Source organism: Dicentrarchus labrax, unplaced genomic scaffold (assembly GCF_905237075.1).
Source record: "Dicentrarchus labrax unplaced genomic scaffold, dlabrax2021, whole genome shotgun sequence".
Classification (NCBI taxonomy): Eukaryota; Metazoa; Chordata; class Actinopteri; family Moronidae; genus Dicentrarchus; species Dicentrarchus labrax.
In genome coordinates this window covers 6783565-6801892 of record NW_026136721.1, presented here as the reverse complement: position 1 = coordinate 6801892, position 18328 = coordinate 6783565, and the positions used below count along the sequence as shown (strand labels likewise).

The 18328-nt window shown below is 41.6% G+C and overlaps 1 protein-coding gene across 3 annotated transcripts in view; it reads left to right on the top strand.

The window, feature by feature from the left end:
* The first annotated feature begins 1534 nt into the window (after positions 1-1534).
* zdhhc5a (zinc finger DHHC-type palmitoyltransferase 5a) overlaps positions 1535-18328 on the top strand; it is a 31632-nt gene continuing 14838 nt past the window's right edge. For 2 of the 3 annotated variants that reach the window (XR_007881764.1, XM_051386398.1), the window contains exons 1-4: positions 1535-2027; positions 8089-10210; positions 16584-16705; positions 17096-17253. Coding sequence is in view for 2 of the 3 variants with exons in the window: in XM_051386398.1 (XP_051242358.1) it covers positions 10047-10210; positions 16584-16705; positions 17096-17253 (444 nt within the window). In the remaining variant the exon portion in view is untranslated. Of the gene's footprint in view, positions 2028-7608; positions 7830-8088; positions 10211-16583; positions 16706-17095; positions 17254-18328 lie in introns of those variants that run through there. The other variant, XM_051386400.1, reaches the window with a different exon arrangement.

The following is an 18328-nucleotide window of genomic DNA, read 5'->3' as shown; positions in this document are numbered from 1 at the left end:
ACCAGCATTTCAGACAAAAGCAAAGGGGTGCTACAGCCCACCAGACTCCATTGACAAAAGTCATTTTACCTTGCATATCATCATAACATCCTAATTTCATTCAAAGTGGACAGAAACAGAATAAAACTCACCAAAACCATGTTTGTTAGTCTGTTAGCTGTTTCAACAATCACCAACTCTGGTTTGTTCTAAATAAATCCTTAATCAAGTTGTTTGCTGCTATATTAATGTTCTAAATCTTGTATATATAACATTTAAAAGACACTAGGGTGATGCTAAAGAGGTGACAAGGATGGATAAGAATTCTCCTGATGGAGGGGGAGACTGTGGTCTGGTTCATGATGGTTAGAGAAATGAAGTACATGACCGGAACTTCCTCTGTGAATTCGCTGAGCTGCAGTGAGGCCATGATGAAGGAGAGGGTTGCAGGATGCATCCAGAGGCCCTGCACCACTTTTGGCACAACCTGCACTACTGTTTCCGTCCTCCTAATGCCATTAATGAGACTAATAATAATTATGTTTTTAAAGATACTCAAAGACGCTTTACAGGAAATATAAATAAAAGATCTGAGAGAAGATATGGTATGAAGGTATGAATAAGAAGACTTGTGACAGTAACCAATAACTATTTGAGTGTATATTTAAAGGTGAGTATTGTGTTAACAGACCTGTCCTTTAACAGTGAGGCCTCTGTACTGCTTTATATGGAGGCACAAACATATTTGAAAACAGTTCTCTTTGTTTGACCCCCCCATGGGAAATAGGTCATCACAAAATCGTCCATTGTTTTTTTTTATGCCATGATTGCCCCTTTAGTTTAAGAGCTTTACGGACACACACACACACACACACACACACACACACACACACGGGTGCACACACAGTGAGTCACAATCCAATTCCATGATTTCCTGGTGGCAGGATTGCAGATTTGTTATTATTTTGGAGATTGTTTGTGTGTGTGTGTGTGTGTGTGTGTGTGTGTGTGTGTGTGTGTGTGTGTGTGTGTGCATGTTGATTAGAAGCTTGGTTGTGTGGGTTTATCCTCATAGCCCCTGCTGTCTGCTGTTTTAATCTATCTCCCCTTTGTGTAACCAGCGTGTGTGTGTGTGTGTGTGTGTGTGTGTGTGTGTGTGTGTGTGTTTATTCTCATTATGTGGGCACAGAGGCACTTACAGTATAGTGCACTGGTACACACACACACACACACACACACAAACATACGTTACTGTGTCAGTGTGTCACATGAGAGGATTAAAACCTCATGTCAGAGACAGCTTATGTGCCAACCATGCTTAGTGACAATAAAATATATTACCAAGGCTTTATTATCTATTGCAACACAATCAACAAGCCCCGTACAGTGTTTTGCCGTGCTGGGGAATAAATTTAATCACGATTTAGTGCAATCATGACGTTGACTGTAAAGGAGGCGGGGTCATGGCTGGAGAAGCAATACAATACGCTTGCAGCTTGATTGACACCACTGTCGTCCACTCGGCGCTAATTTTATTGCGACAGCCCTGCTGTTGGACCCTGGCATCAGAGTTTTGTAGTACTGACAAATATGTCGGCCTCTGGGATTCTCTTGGCCACCAATATCCTGGATATATGAAAAGATTATATCATTGTTTTGGAATTACATTAATTTCTTCTTTTTAACTTCCGTACAGGCAGAGCGGCCTACAGACAAATATTAGCTATTTTAAAGAAGTAAAAAAAAAAAAGCTTCCACCCCTAGCTAACAGTTAGTTAAGCTAAGTGCTTGTAGTAAAATAACGTCAGACGTATCGGCGACTGGCTAGCTAGCCAACCGTTTAACGTTATCTGTAAATTAGCCTGGCGTTGGGATAGCTAGCCACGAAAGCAAGAGCTTGCTGGCACCGCTGAATAACTCGAATGGATAGTAATGGGTGTAACGAGTTGTCTCTGTTGATTACAATGCCAAGAAGAAATTACACGACCAGGACTGGTACTTCCCATTCACCGTTTTTGGACCCGAAACCACTGTGAACCCCCCCGCAGGTGAGGTGAATTGTTAGCCTGCTGCTAGCCAGGGTTAACCAATGGAGACCTGAGTAGCTTAAGGCTAGCTAATGTTACATGGAAAAGAAGCTCATACAGTATACCGAGCCTTGCCAGGCACACTATATATCGCAGAAACTACGCTTTGCTTTTGGTGTAATGCATATGTGTGATACATTTTCTTTGTATCATGTTTGACAATTTCCATTACCGTGCTGCCGCTGTGACTCATTAACACCAGTTGTCTCCACCCTACTTTCATTTCATCATTATGGACTCGCCGTAGCCAGTTTTCTGTAAAAGGATGGCTACAGTTAAGTAACGTTAACGCCGGGATTTAGCTTGTAGTTTAATTTTGCTTCTCATTCCAGGTCTCTAACTTAACGCTATTATCGTCTTCACTAGGCGTCCCCACCCCGGCTTCAATATTACCCACTGTCCAATGTGGGATCTTTCACTTGTATGCACAGAACGTAATATGCCAAATTCTAATTCCTACATTTGGCTGGGAACGGCTGTTGTGCTTATCGGGAATCAAACTGTACGAGTATATATGCACGCCGAATTACAATCTGGACCCCCAACAATCGAGTAAGGGTTTAAATGATGTGTTGGAACATGTACATTTGCTTATCACAGCCGCCATTCTAAATTGTGAGATTTTGAATGTAGTTTGGCGTGACATTCTATCCGCATTTAAAGAGACTGGCACATCTTCGCCGTGCTGAATCGTGTCCACTGAGCTGTCAAACCGAGCGCTGTTGGGCCGTGTGAATGGATCAATTAGAGGTTGCGTGTCACCTGGTTCAGCTGTATCTATGAAGCCTGCCTTTGATACGTTAGTAAGCGATTCCATTCAAAACTGCTCTGGCAAAATTCGATTAAAATTGCAATCCAATATTGGAGACCCGTGATCAGGAAATTGGTTGTTGGAATCTATGGGTAAAAGCCATCATTTTGCCGGTTTGGTGCATAACTGTTATACCGAGGCTCGAACTGCTGTTGTTATAGCGCTGCCGTGACTGCAGCGGGCCATACACACCCAGGATTTGGTGTGTGTAAGTGCTGGAAATGCTGTAGGTTTCCCTGGATGTAAGAAGGTGCCATTGTGTCTGGGGATTTTCTAGCATTTACAGCATTGGAGGGTAGGGATTGTGCCTGATGGAGAAAGGATGCACAGTGTTTTTAGATCAAGAGGAGTATTGATCAGATCAGATGGAAAGGCTCTTGGTTAAATGAGGAAATAACTGTCTTATGTCTTCATGGAGCTTGAGGAAATGCAAATAAACCCAGTGTATGTTCAGGATTCCACTGCAATATATACCTGAGTGAATTGAGAGCATTTAATGTGATAGGCTGTGATTTATTGAATGGTCTGCGTTCATAAATGCAATCTTAGATTTTTACAGCACGTCAAAACAGATGCTTCCCTTTTCTGTACAGGAGTGTATGTTCAGTGTTGGGTATCATGCCATTTCGAAGTACCACGTCCATTTGACAGCTTTACAAACCTTGATGTTGGCCTTGACGTGTCATAATGTGACCCACTGTGGGTGCCTGCCAAGTGTAGGCAAATATTGGGTAATAAACAAGACGTGATATATTTTATTCCTTCTAGTTTGCATATCAAACTGCATGTGTCAGACTTAACAAATCCCCTTCACACCTGAGCATTGAGCTTGCAGTTGCAAAGAGTAGATTATCTTTGAAATTCTTATTTTGAACAATGTTTGGTTTGAAAAAGCAACTATTGTATGCCCATGATTAAAAAGGGGGACAAAAACGGTTAGAAAGTGACTGCAGACCTTTGCTTTTTAGGACATTTTGCTGAAATTTGTGTTTTGGCTATTGTATAATACATACAGAGGAAAATACTGATAGAATAAAACTACATTAAAAATAAAAAACACAAAACAAATAAAATTTAGAAAAGATGTGTTTGACAGTACTACTTGGTGACAAAATAACAATAATTATTGATACAGTACATTAACAGTACAAACTAAAAATTATATATCTATTAAATATATATTTAAACATTTAAAAAGGATGATGAATAATCAGACAGTTTTAGACAATACTTGGTGTTCTGGGACGCATTTGACCACATATCTCTTGCGTGAAGGCTAATGTTTTTACTCAACATTTAACAGTATCTCTGATAGCTCACCTGGTAGAGCTACACATAGCCTAGAGCTCCTTGCTGCAGCGGTCATGGGTTTGACCCCAACCTATGGCCCTTTGCTGTGTGTCATCCACTGTCTTAAGGCAAAAAGTGCTCAAAGAAATATAAAAAAACCAAAATATCTCCCTGAAAAAAATCACAGTTTGGAGAGTTGTTTAACTTTATAAACTTTGAAACGCTGTCTATAACAAAGTATTAATTATTTGGGCCTTCTTGTAAATTCAGCAAACATTCTACATTCAGTTACTTATTTGTGTAAAACCATTGTGTCAGTTTGTCCCAGTGTGTTGGTTAAAAACGATGCATTACATCTTTCCAAACATGAATGATGTATATTTATTTGCATATCAAGCGGGGGAGTGACATTTGATGACAAGTGGTCACTCGAGATGCATGTTACTACCAGGTGTGAACAGGCTCATAGTTAAAGGTCCAGTGTGTGATATTTAGGAGGATCTATTGTCAGAAATGGAATATAATATTCTTAAGTATGTTTTCATTGGCGTATAATAAGATAAGAAAACCTTTATTTGTCCCGCAATGGGGAAATTGCAGTTTGCAACAGCATACAGAAAGGGCAGAATAAAAAATAACAAGAGCACAAAGAGTAGCTTATAAAAGATAAATAGTGAAATAGAATAGCATTGCACAGACTGGTGTCAAACTGGTGTTTTGAAGTTTTTACACCTTGTGGTGTAATACTATTGCACATATTAAGAGTGTAGAGATCACCTGAAAATAAGAATCGTTGTGTTTTCGTTATATTAGAATGAGACATTTTTATCTACAGAGGGAGCAGGTCTTCTTCTACAGCGTCCGCCATGAGCACACTGCTCTGATTGGTTCGTAGAACACAGGATCGCCCGCCCCTACAATTGGCTTGTGGGGTTCAAAAACTGCCACTTTTTCTCTGTTTGCATTTGGCCAGTTTCTTCCACTTAACCAGCTTTCCTGCAGATGTATTTCTGTGATAAATGATATAAGTAATATTTTTAAAATGACTGCAGACACCACTATCCAGGATGAACTTTACTCATGTTATGACACGGTCAATAGTTACCTTGTGTAGCTTTGCAAGGACATGTGGATGTTCAATGATACAAATGAATCATGTCAACGTAACACTAGCAGTTACTTTGCCCCGTGCATGAATCATGAGGGTAGAGAATGACACTGTTGAAATGGTCTTAAGCTCTGTGCCAGTGGGCTTAACATGGCTTCACTGGTGGTAATGTACAAGTGTTCAAAAAATTCAGAAACACTACGCTTCTGCCTTTATGTTTTATTATGCTAAATGTAACTTGATAGTCATTTCCTTTCAGTCAGTGTCCCTGAATGAAGTAAATAATTTATCAGGAACTGGTTGTGCAAATGATCATTATTTGCCTCCCTACTGGAGACTGGAGAGTTTGTCGTCTCATTTGCCAAAGTGTAGGACACAAGTTACGCTAATTGGGCTGTAGATCTGCTGTCAGAGGAGATTTTAGTCATTTTCGTTGACTTTGTAGAGTTTGAAAAGGCTGCAACATCAACATGAGCATCAATACAGGTTGAGGCGGAGAGAAAGAAAGACAGGGGGAGCAATTATCGCTGATGAATGGGGCAGTAGATAAAGTGTAGGAAGACAGGTCCATCCATCATGGCTGGCCTGAACAGGTGCACTCATCTGCTTATTGATTGAAGGGTTGAAGTCTCCAGTCCATAAAGTGAACAACTGCATACAGGGACTGTGTCTCTCTGCCTGTCTTTGTCCCTGCAAATAGCTCTCTCTGGTGAAGCTGCTGAGCTGTGAGCACTCTGTGATGAATCAAGGAGGAGGGAGAGAGAGGCAGGTGGCAGCTTTACTGAGACTTTGGTCTTGAACAGCGAAAGTGTTGATGACACAATGCAGTATCTTATGAAATGGTTTCCCTCAGAGGATCTTGTGTAGTAAAAGTGTGCACACTCTGCTAGTTAAGCTTACAGTGTTTTTGTTTAGACAGACAAAATGTGTACAATCTGATGAGAGTAGTTTATTGAAATTGTCAGAATGAGCTGGTATACTGCACACTACTAACTTGAACAACATTTGCATTCATGAAAATGCCTTAACTGTTAGTAAGTTACAGTGTTTCCTCTATGTTGATTTTGGAGCGGCGGCCCGCCGCTGTTAAGTTTCTGCCGCCACGGTATCAGAAATGGGGCAGACGCACAATGTAGTCCCGGTTGCCTTTAATTGCATTGCCCTGTCATTATCGCAACGTCATAAATGCTTTATTTAGTGTCGTACGCGGGGGGGGTGTTCGGACGGGCCTGCCCCAACTGCTAAAAAAAATCCTAGAGGAAACACTGAGTTACCTTTACATAAAATTGCTGAAAATGAAGCCTTGTGCAAGACTCTGCAGGGCTTTTCCATTAGCACTTTGGCTGCACCGAGTCTAACCATGCCACGCTGATTTGCATTTCCATTTCTAGTTTAAACGCACCAACTTGTGTCGAGCTTGCACGTTATAGGGCCAAAGCGTGCCCCTGACCTGCTTCCAAGCGGGCTGTGGTGATGTCTCGCCAACGGCAGCCAACCTGTTACAACTCTCACCCTAAAATGACATGCGTGTGTTCTATTGCCAGTATATATAATGGACAGAGAATGTATAGGAGTCATGTTAAGTCACTACTGATGAAAACCCAACACTTCCTGGTTTTGCTGCTTCATGATTAAAATTACTTTTTTTCTTTCTAAATTCTTTATAACCGAGGTGGAGGCTCTCTCTGTGTTCCAATGTGATTTATTATGTCTCCAGTTTGTCTCCAGGGGGGCATAGCGGGTCGTCCCCTAATCGGAAGGTTGTGGGTTCGATCCCCTGCTCCTGGTGCCACATGTCGAAGTGTCCTTGAGCAAGATACTGAACCCCAAATTGCTCCCGATGCCGTGCATCAGTGTGTGAATGTGTATGAATGAGTTAGTGTCTGTTCAATGGACTTTGCCATCACTGAGTGAATGTGTGTGAAAGGGTGAATGTGGCACATAGTGTAAAAGCGCTTTGAGTGGTCTGAAGACTAGAAAGGCGCTATACAAGTACAGTGGAGCGTGTCCTTGAAGTAAGGGGCATATGTTTGTTGCAGCCGTTCTTACTGTTGTTCAAGCAACTACATTTTAGAAATCCTGGTATTGCCAGACTAGTGTGTAGGTGGTCGCGTCTATTGCAAACTTTTTTTTGTTTTTACACTCAACTATTCTACAGGAACTATCCCTGGTTCCTCCAGTCGAAACGCAAGTCTAGTTCCATGAGTAGCTCAAAAAGTTTTGGTCCCCTCAGAAAGGTCAGGCTGTGGAAACACTTTAAAACATTTGTCCTCCAATATTTTGGTTGTAAGCTGACACTGTTCATAAGAGTTATGGGCCCAGAGTGTAGGATTTAGTGGCATCTAGCGGTGTAGCTTCAGGTTACAACTCTATCACTTCACCCTCCTTTTTCACCAGTGTAGGAGTAACTACAGTGGCCACGAAAGGCATGAAAAACACAAAGCCCCGTCTAGAGCCAATTTTTGTTTAGGCAGTCCTGGTGTACTGTAGAAACATGGCTGCCACAACAGAAGGCTACCCGTGGCATCTGTAGCTAAAACCGTCTCATTCTGAGGTAACAAAAACACAACAAATTTGCATTGTGTTAATCAAAGTGAATGTAGATAAGTGAGTAGTTGTGCATAAGAAAACCCAATATTGTTGTCACACATGAGTTTTTATCATCCCAAATGTGTGGATTGGCTGTGCCTTATTGTTGTAGAGAGTGGGCAAAACATCTGAACTACAGTACCTGTAAAAGCAGTGTAATACACGTTTACATGCAGGATTATCTGCTCTTTAACCAACCCTATCTTCCTTTCATTACATTGTAGGTGCAGCACCCCCTGACCAACCATCAGACTGGATTCTCTTGTCTTCTGACCCAAGACAACCTGTTGAAGTTCAACACCGGCACCCCTGCGTTCTATCCATACACACAGTGACCCACGTCACAAACGAAAAGGCCACAGATAAGCACTGGATGGGGAAAATCGCTCGCATCCTGTTTCCAAGGTCGGAGAAGGACACTTCAAACCTGAAAAACCTCAGGATACAAATGGCCCGAGGAGACTCCATCTTCAACACTTAACAGCCACAGTTTTTCAAATTTTTGTTGAGGTCATTTTTAGGCCATTGCTCCAGAGAGGCCCCTATCCTCCAAGGGATTGGTTGTGGGAGACTGTTATCCAAGCCTCAGTGCTCTCTACTAGGGAAGGAAGCAAGGGGGAAGGCCCTGGAAGTCCCAAGAGAAGAGGGCTGTAAAGAAAACGGTCTGCAGCTGGGAGGCTGGCAGTTACATAACTAACAGGCGCGGTCGTCCACTAACACAGTGAAACAAGGAGACCAGTGAGGGAACTGAGTTGTTCTATGTTGCCATTGCTGGCTGATATAAGATAATACCATTATCTACACACACATTACCCTCAGCAATCAGATCAGCACTGTACCCTGTCATTTACATGGATACTAATGGATGTTCTACTGCATTTTCCCTCAGATATTTTGGAAAGAACCACAGCATTACTTCTTGCTTTTTGTCTTCCAATCATATCCCTGGTGCAGTTGGCAGGTGAGGTGGTTTGAATCAGCCACCGGCTGGGTTTAGGGATGCCCCGACACAGGAAAACCAGGCTACTCCACTGGCCCGCTTTCAGACTGCTGTTTCTAATACGAGTGCTGGACTGAAAGCAAAGTGTCTTTCTCCTCTAACAGAGAGCAAGGAGTTTTCATTTTTTATTTACAAGACTTTTTCTCCGCCCAGACTGCTGATCTCTCGGTGCTAAAAACTTTTTGCTAGCACAGACTTGGGAACAAACAAGCCCATTTTCCACTTAAGGTCTTGATCTTTTTCTAAGGTGAAGAAAGTCACGGAGGAAGGAAAATAGAAAGCCAAGTCAGATTATCATCCCAGACATTTTCTCTTTCTTTTCAGCCTTGTTTCATTTATTGCTGTTGTTCCATATTGAAAGTCTCCTACCCAAACAGGTCTACCTCTGCCAACTCTTGTACCTCACTAAACTCGTATTTATAGACCAATCAAATCAAACGGACACGTTCACAGCAAAGGTTCATCAGTTTAGCTGAGCTTTTCTGTCTGTCAGGATTTGGACTTTTACATCACCAAATCACTGATCAACTCAGTAATTGTGTTTTGACAGAAGGTTTTTTTCATCAAAATAACATGTTTTTAGCCATGTTTTTTTAATTGCCCTGTTCTCATCATTTTCACCAAGCCTTTATTCATATTGCTACACAAACGGATTCCCCCTTTTTAGAAGTGTAAGAATGATCACTTTCTGTTAGCTTGTGTTTGTAATTGATTGGCATTTTGGGTAGAACCTAGTCAAACTAGTGCTGTGTGTTTATCTGCAACTCTGTAAGAGACTGTTCGGACAGCTCTTTGTAGTCTGTGGCTTATTTGTTCATCTCGGCTTCCCACCTGGTTTTCTGGCTGACAGGAAAACAAGGCTTTTACAGCAGAGCGACTTGTAAGCTTCTTTTAATCTCACACACAGTAGATCAGGATTGACCTAAGAACCTAAGAAAACAAGCATTTGTTCCTCCTCCCATCTCAGTGTGGTGATGCAGAGGAGAGTTTTCCTCTTTATTTGTGTAAAAGAGAAAGCCTTCAACTATCGCTCCATCACTTTTGTATGTCTCCTTTTTTATTTTTTTTGCCATTTTCTATCCCCAAATCCACCCAATACACCTCAAGAAACATTTAACTCTGAATCACAAATTCCCCTGCGAAGCAGTTGCTAAACAGGCACACCCCACCACACAGAAAGTGATGCCAGGTGGCAGCAGTAAGAGTGGAGGGCGGGGTCCATCCTCGTCACCCCTCCCCCACGCCGTGGTCCCTCCTAGCAGGCCCTTGCGACCATCCCGCTACGTCCCGGTGTCGGCAGCCACTTTCTTCCTCGTCGGCTCCACCACGCTCTTCTTCTGCTTCACGTAAGTGGCACTGTCTCTCTCTCTCACACACACACACATGCGCACACATCCATTTCATCTCACAAACAGACATACATACATCATAACAAACATCATCTAAGTCAGCGGTCCCTAACCTTTTTCGCACCACGGACCAGTTTCATGTGAGACAATATTTTCACGGACCGGCCTTCAAGGTGTGGCGGATAAATACGACGAAATAAAATGATACGACCGGCATGAAAACAAATATAAAGTCCATAAAAATACAACTCAAAATTGAATTGAATTCACTGAATTAGTGGGAGCCCCGAGCCGGTCCCATCTAGGGGTAATGGGAGACAATGACACCCGAAGTGTGTTCCTTATGTCCAGTCTATTCCGTAATTTTGTTTTGGTTGCTGTCACTGCAGAAAACCCCTATTCACAAAGATAGGATGTTGCCTTGATTTTAATCCAGAACACCGGTAGAGTTGTTGTCTCAAACATAGTTTTAAGGCCACCGTCATTTTCAATCTCCAGCAGTTGATCTTCTTCTGGCACGGACAGGCTTGATTCACCTGGTTTGTTCACAAATGGATCGCGGATCCATTCTTTCGCAGTTTGTGGGTCTTTTGTTGTTGGGAAGTACCGCTCGAACTCTTTTAAAAGCAAAGACAGGTGATCGCGCACCAGCTGGGAGAATGGCGGTTCAGGCTCAGTCTCTTCCAAAATCCCTGCTAATGTTTGAAACATGTCAAATATCCCTCTGTTCACTCGCCGTTAAATTCAGGTGACATTTTTCGACTAGCCAGCATTTCCCTGTGAATGACTCCCAATCAGGTGCAACCTCCTTAACCCGAGCAGTTAATCCAGAAAGCTGTCCAGTCATAGCAGCAGCTCTGTCCGTGCATATGCCGACACAAAAGGACCAATTTAGTTTTCCTGATATGTAATCATATTCACAGACTTGAATAGTTCTGCGGCTGTGGTGTTAGCTGGCAACGATATGCACATAACGTATCCTCATGCACATCCTCCTGATATATATATCGCACATAAACAAGTAGTATTGCCTTGTTGTCAATATCAGTAGACTTGTCAACCTGGATTGCGTACCACAGTGATTTATTAATCCTCTCCAACAATTGTCTCAATGTCCTCTGCTATTTCATCAGTTCGCCTAGTGACGATTGTAGCTGAAAGAGGAACCTGTGCTATCTTCTTAACTGCGGCCTCTCCTAGAAGTTCACGGCAAACGTCCTTAGCAAGATCAATTCTTCACCAATAGTAAAAGGTTTCTTCGCCTCAGCAATACGGTTAGCCACTAAGAATGATGCTCTTGGTGCACTCACATTTGTTGATGTGGTGGCCATCAGTACTTGCTTCTGTCCTACTTGTTCACGTTTTTTTCTTTCAAAAAAGTCCAAAGGCTTGTCTTTTAATGCAGGGTGCTTGGTCTCCATGTGCCGAAGCAGTTTTCTTCATTGCCTCGTTTGCTGGCCTGTCACCACGTATTATGCAGAGCTTGGCACGTGAGAATCACCTGTGGCGATAAATCCGTATTTTAAGTAGGACTCCTGATATTGTCTTCTAAAATGCAGCTTTCTTTTTCTAAATGGACCTGGTAAATGGCGCCTTTTTAGTCTTCCGACCATTGAACTGAAACTAACTCATTCATAGACATGACACACCGATGCACAGCCTCAGGAGAAATTTGGTGTTCAGTATCTTGCTTACTGTGGCGCCTACCGGGGATAACCAACAACCTTCCGTTTGGGCGACCCGCCCTTCCCCCCCCACCTAATAAATTTTTTTTTTTTTCAACCTTCTTTTTCACCTGTGTCACAGACGGATGTAATTGGGAGAGAATCCGGTCATTTTTCAAAATAAACCATCTTTCAGACTCTGATCATCAATAGAATATTTATTTATTTATTTATTTATTTATTTTTCTGTGCGGTCCGGTACCAGATGACCGGTACCAGTGGTTGGGGACCGCTGATCTAAGTGATATAAGAGAGCAAGGCCTTGTGCCTTGTGCATGGATACTTTTTCTTGGATTGGTGATTTTACACAAGCCTTCATTGTTCAGCCCTGGAGCTGTTTTCAGAGCACCACGTCCTTAAAGCTAATATACAGTGCTGTGAAATAGTATTTGCCCCTTCCTGATTTCTTATTTGTTTGCATATTTGTCACACTTAAATGTTTTTAGATCGTCAAACCAATTTTAATAGTATACAAAGATAACCTGAGTAAATACAAAATGCAGTTATCTCAGGACACTTTTCAAATAGAGCAGGTCTAGACCGAACTCTTTATAACATTCTTTATATCAATGTGCCTGCTGTGGAGCTTTGTGAGTTTTGGGAAGGCGGGGAAGTTGGTGTTGAACCCTGTATTAAAAACTCTCACGCATCCTGCTGTAAACATATGTGTGAATTTCCTATATAACAGCATAAAATTATACATGATTTATTTTTTGGGGGGATATCTCGCCAGCCTTGCTCTATATATAAGGGTTTTTCACTGGCCAATGCCGATATTGGTCAACCACTAAATTAGAATTAATATAATTAATCAATATCTTTTTATATTAGCAATGGGTAAAATGAGTATGTATAATGTGAAAGGTGTTGCTTAAACGCGTACTGGAGTTGCCCTTTAACCCCTAGGACACCAGGATGTCCCCAACAGGAAGATTTTAGTTGGCCAACAGATATTTAACCTACTCAGACATAGAAGAGTTCATTTCTGCTCAGACTGTAACCAGGCTGTGTCTGTCCTGAGCGGGTCACACACAGCCTGGACAATTTTGTTGTCTGTCAACAAACAAGACTAGGTTAAAACCCTAATATATGGCTTGAGAGTGTACGGTTCAGTTGTGGCCACAAATAGTCAGTGGTAGTGTCTATAATATGAATTCCTGGATGTTAAATGGTCATCTGGAATATTCTGTAGCATTTGTACACGGATCTGCATTTGTATTTATTACAGTCCCTGTAACATCCACGTTTACAGCACTGCTATCCAATGGCGAGAGGTTTAAATAACCAAAATCTATACAGTGTTTTTGAGGATCAATTTTCAGTGTTCGAAAAACACTCTCTCCATGTTTCCAAGTTATCAGTACTGAGTACTGAAGTAGCATATCGCATGGTTAAATATTATAACCATTTAAAAATGTTATATTTGCACTTGGAAATGCTTTCCATTCGTATCTAATCTTGATGTTTGATTTGAAAGAGAAATTATAATGACACGACTGACACTGAGTAATAGTAAATAGTAGAGTTTTTAGGGATGCGTGTTATGGAGATTTTTCAGCTGATACGATAACCAATAATCACCTGCTTCCGCTACTGATTAGATGATAATTTCAAATTTTTGTAAAAGAAGTTTATAACCTGTAGTTTATGCATACCTAAGGGTAAGACAGACTGTAAGATGTAGTGAGCAATGAATCTTGTTTTTTTCTTTTGGGTTTACTGCTGCCAGTGTTAAAGTCCTTGCTGTCTTGTTAAAGGTAGTAGTAATCAATAAAGGCCTCCAAGTCCGCTAAATCCTACATGAGTGTAATCTGTTTTGCATAAGGCACAGGAGATGAGTCCAAAAAAATCCTGTATTTTCCTCTTAATGTCTGGGCTAATTAGCAGGAAACAGGTCGCGGCCATGTTCAATCTCACCTCCGTTGTCTTGTTCTTGCGACACTTATGCACCTGTTCATTTTGAAGTAGCAACAAGCAATTGGGAAACTCTTCACACTTGACCAATGGTGTAACTTCATCACTAACTTTCGCATTAGTACGTCCTAGACCTGCTCTATTTGAAAAGTGTCCTGAGATAACTTTTGTTATGAATTGGCGCTATACAAATAAAATTGAATTGAATTGAAAACAGAGACTTTCATATTTTGGTAGCTTGAATATAGATCCAGAACGTTTCTAAAAACAACCAGTGTGGACTGAACCATGGTCGTTTTCACATGTAAACAGCATTTTCAGACTTATCTGTCTCAGTGTGGCCCTGTGAGTGTTTCTGACAGAATGCTAAGTCAAGGGTGTTATAGACTGTCAACACTAATCTTGCTGACACCTCAGTCAGAGTGGGTTCGTGTGTGTTTTTCAGTGTGTCGTGAAGGAAGAGCAGTGGTGATTGTGAAGTGTGTGAAGCAGTGTCTGTGGGGGAAACAATGTGGATGTGGTGTAAATGTGAGAAAGTCAGATTGACAGGCGTGTGTGTGTGTGTGTGTGTGTGTGTGTGTGTGTGTGTGTGTGTGTGTGTGTGTGTGTGTGTGTGTGTGTGTGTGTGTGTGTGTGTGTGTGTGTGTGTGTGTGTGTGTGTGTGTGTGTGTGTGTGTGTGTGTGTGTGTGTGTGTGTGTGTGTGTGTGTGTGAGAAAATCTAATCTGTGTGTGTGTCCGGTCTGTGGTGGGCAGTCAGCTCTGTGCTTCAGATTAGTGAGGAGAAAATAGGCCAACATCTGTCACCCTGACAAAAGCCCATCATCTAGTCGCACTGTTTGTTTCTTCTTGAGTCTGTTAGTGTTTGTGTCCCTGCACTCACTCTCACATTTCCTCTTATTTTCTCACTACTAAATAAATACAGCACTACACAAAAAACCCGATAACTCTCTGAAAAATGACCATAAAGCAGTACAATGGTTGTAATTTATTTTGATACGTTGGCTTGTTATTTTTACGTGGGGAAAAAAATTGCCACGGATATGGACTATTTAGTTATTTATTTATTTAGTCTGCATGCAAATCGTCAAAAAAACAAACAAAAAAAACATCAGCACCGTGTCAGCCGTTTTATTTATCCCCAAAAAAGAATTTGCTTCTGCAATCAAACATAGCTGTGTGCTGTCCAAGATACGAAAATGTTTACAACCATGACTCAAAACTGTAATATGATCCAAAGTAGGGATGTTCCTGTTGACTGTATTCTGAGCGTTTCTGTACTTTTAGACTAGTCGACTAGTCTAAATTGAAATTTCTGTTTAATCATCTGCAAAATTAGTTGCAGGGCTCCAGACTAACTTCTTGCATTGGTTGCACTGGTGTGCCTTTTTTTTAGGTGCACCAGCACAAAATTTAGGTGCACCCAAATTTTTCATTGCGTTGCCTTTAACGCCATAAGGTCACCTTTTTATTGCTCTCCATAACTGTCATATAATGTGAATGATTTTTAAACAAGAATAAGGTGTAGAGAAATGCTTGTCTTTATTTGAAGCACAATTATATATAAAAAGAAAAATAATGTGTTTAAATTGCTTCACTGAGCTGAAATTGAACAGACCGCACTCCTGACAGTACACGCAGTGCATTGCGTTACGTCCTTTGTTGTACCTCAGCCAGGGAAATTGTTTCAGCCAGTCCTGTCTGAAGGAATATATTTTGACCTTTTTAATTTGGTCTCGGAGCCGGGCTCTATCCCAGACTCGGTTGTCTCCTCTTCTGGTTCCGAGTCTGATGCTGTCGCCGAAGGACGATTTTTAGACACACACAATTTAGCGCGGTGAACAGGACCACAGCCAATCAGAGGCAAAGACCCGCCCGAGCTCTGTCTCTTATTGGTTTAGAACACGATATGATCCTACCATGAGTGTGTGAGTTCGGTCACAGGAGAACACAGAGAGATGATGTGCTTGCGAAATAAATTGTGTTATGTTTTCGCCCGGGCAGCGTCAGGTACACCAGTGCGACCTAGAAAAATTATTAGTCGCACTCTCAAAAATTTTGGTCGCACTCTGGAGCCCTGAGTTGTTAGATACCCACAGTATAACATGTTACACGCATTTGAAGTTGGGGCAGTTTGTTACATTATTGCCATTTTAAATGTCACTAAGTGTGTTGGGTTAGGACTGAAATGGGCAACATATACTTTCTGCCAGATAGCGCTGTCAATGATTAGGAAGAAAATCGAAAACGAAGAGAGCTCACAGTCATGGCTGATTGATCGTTGTGGGATAACCTGATATATGATGCCTTTTTAGAGTTTTTATTTTAGATTTTTCCACCACTGGCTGGATTAACTTAATGATGTGAACAACAAAATGTAGCTGACTGCATTGGCGATGATGTGAAGTTACAGAGGATAATGTTACAGTTTTCAGGGAGCAGGTAAGCTAACGCTAAGTCAGCTAAGTAAACATGGCCTGATTTTTGGCTGACAGTTGTTTTAAAATGTGATTTCTAGTTGCTCAGTGCTTAATGTTATCCTAAATTACCATACTCTTGTATTTTCTGTGCAACTCCAGTTCCACCATCCTCTTTCCCGTGAATCGTGCAATCTCTAACAGATTAGTTGTGTGAGAGGGACCACAACCGCCCTTTCATTACAACTGAAATATAATGAGACACAGTCTTGGTCTTTGGATTTTCCTCAGGCACTGTCCCCTTTGTCTGTTTTCAGGTGCCCGTGGCTTTCAGAGCGTTTTTCAATAGCTGTGCCCATCTACAATGGAGTCATCTTCCTGTTTGTTTTGGCTAACTTCTGTATGGCCACATTCATGGACCCTGGTATCTTCCCGAGAGGTGAGTGCATGGATGGTTGAATGTGTGTGATGCTTTTTATGTCCCCAAACAGGCCACTAAATACTGTCTGCAGTATCTTTTTATATTGCTGTTGTTGCAATAATGTTAAGTTTTCCTTTTGTGTGAATGTGTATGAATGAGTTAGTTTCTGACTTTGCCATCACTGAGTGAATGTGTGTGAAAGGGTGAATGTGGCAAGTAGTGTAAAAGCGCTTTGAGTGGTAGAAAGGCGCTATACAAGTACAGGTCCATTTACCATTTTGCCTTCATTTCAGTGCCTACATTTCTTGCTTCTCTGCACACAATGAGGATTCCCTGTTACAGCTTATATATGTGCATGTGTTCTGATGTCAGGGCTCAAATGTTCATTATGGTCAATTTTCTCTGCAGCCGAGGAGGACGAGGACAAGGAGGACGATTTCCGTGCCCCCCTCTACAAGACTGTAGAGATTAGAGGGATCCAGGTCAGGATGAAGTGGTGTTCCACCTGCCGCTTCTACAGGCCGCCACGGTGCTCCCACTGCTCCGTCTGTGACAACTGTGTTGAGGTGTGCTCACACTCACCCATTCACTAGTTACATAGGATAGTGTAAAGCTCATCCAGGTTAGATTCGTTTAACAGAACTGTATCAACCATGTGCCTCCTGAAACCGTCTTTCCTTTAATGGTGGAGAGAGGAGTGTCAGTGTTTGTTTTGTTGCAAGACGGTTTGGACAGAGCTTCTCCAGCCTTCAAGGCACAAATACACCAGCAATTGGATTGATTATACGCCCGCAAAATGTTTCTGTAATAGACACGAAGACTCACTTGAAGGCATACGTTCCTGTGACAACAGGCATACCCAAAGCACATTGGGTTAATCTCAATTAATGATCAAAATGGATCAGGCTTTATATAGCTGATACCAGTCCATTAAAAAGGGTTAGGGCTAGTCTTCAGATCCATAGACCTTTTTCTGTCTGGTAAATGAGTTATTGAAGGTGATCGGGAACACGTACAAACAAGAGTACCGTAGTTTCCGGACTATAAGTCGCTCCAGAGTATAAGTCGCATTTATTTAGAAATGTATTTCACAAAATCCATGACCAAGAACAGACAGAGACTATGCAACTGGACACATAGAGGCCAAAAAGATTGAGAATTCTACCGGGAATGTTAATGAAGACGAAGGAGTGAAATTAGGTGAGCTGGGCGATATGAAGATGGCCAATTTACAAAAGATTCACTGAACAAAAATGCTGATGTGGTACATGAAAATTTAGCTAAAAATGTGGAGAATGCAATGCAGTCAAGCATTTTGGGCGATGTCTAGGCAAACGCCGGCAGCAGAGCAAATACTCGGGAGGCTACCTTATTTAGAAATTTATTTTACAGCATCCAAGACCAAGAACAGACATTCAATCAGGAAATGCTTTCTTTGTTTTCTTCATTGCAGTAAGAGTAACCTCTGCTTTTTTAAATAAAATAACACACAAAAGTTAAGCCATGGAAAAACAATTTGTGTTCTCAAATTTTAGTGCACTGCCACAACATTTGAAATTACCCAGTGTTTCCTCTATGTTGATTTTGGAGCGGCGGCCCGCAACCCCGTTGGCTGCCGCTCACATTGCAATTTAATAACAA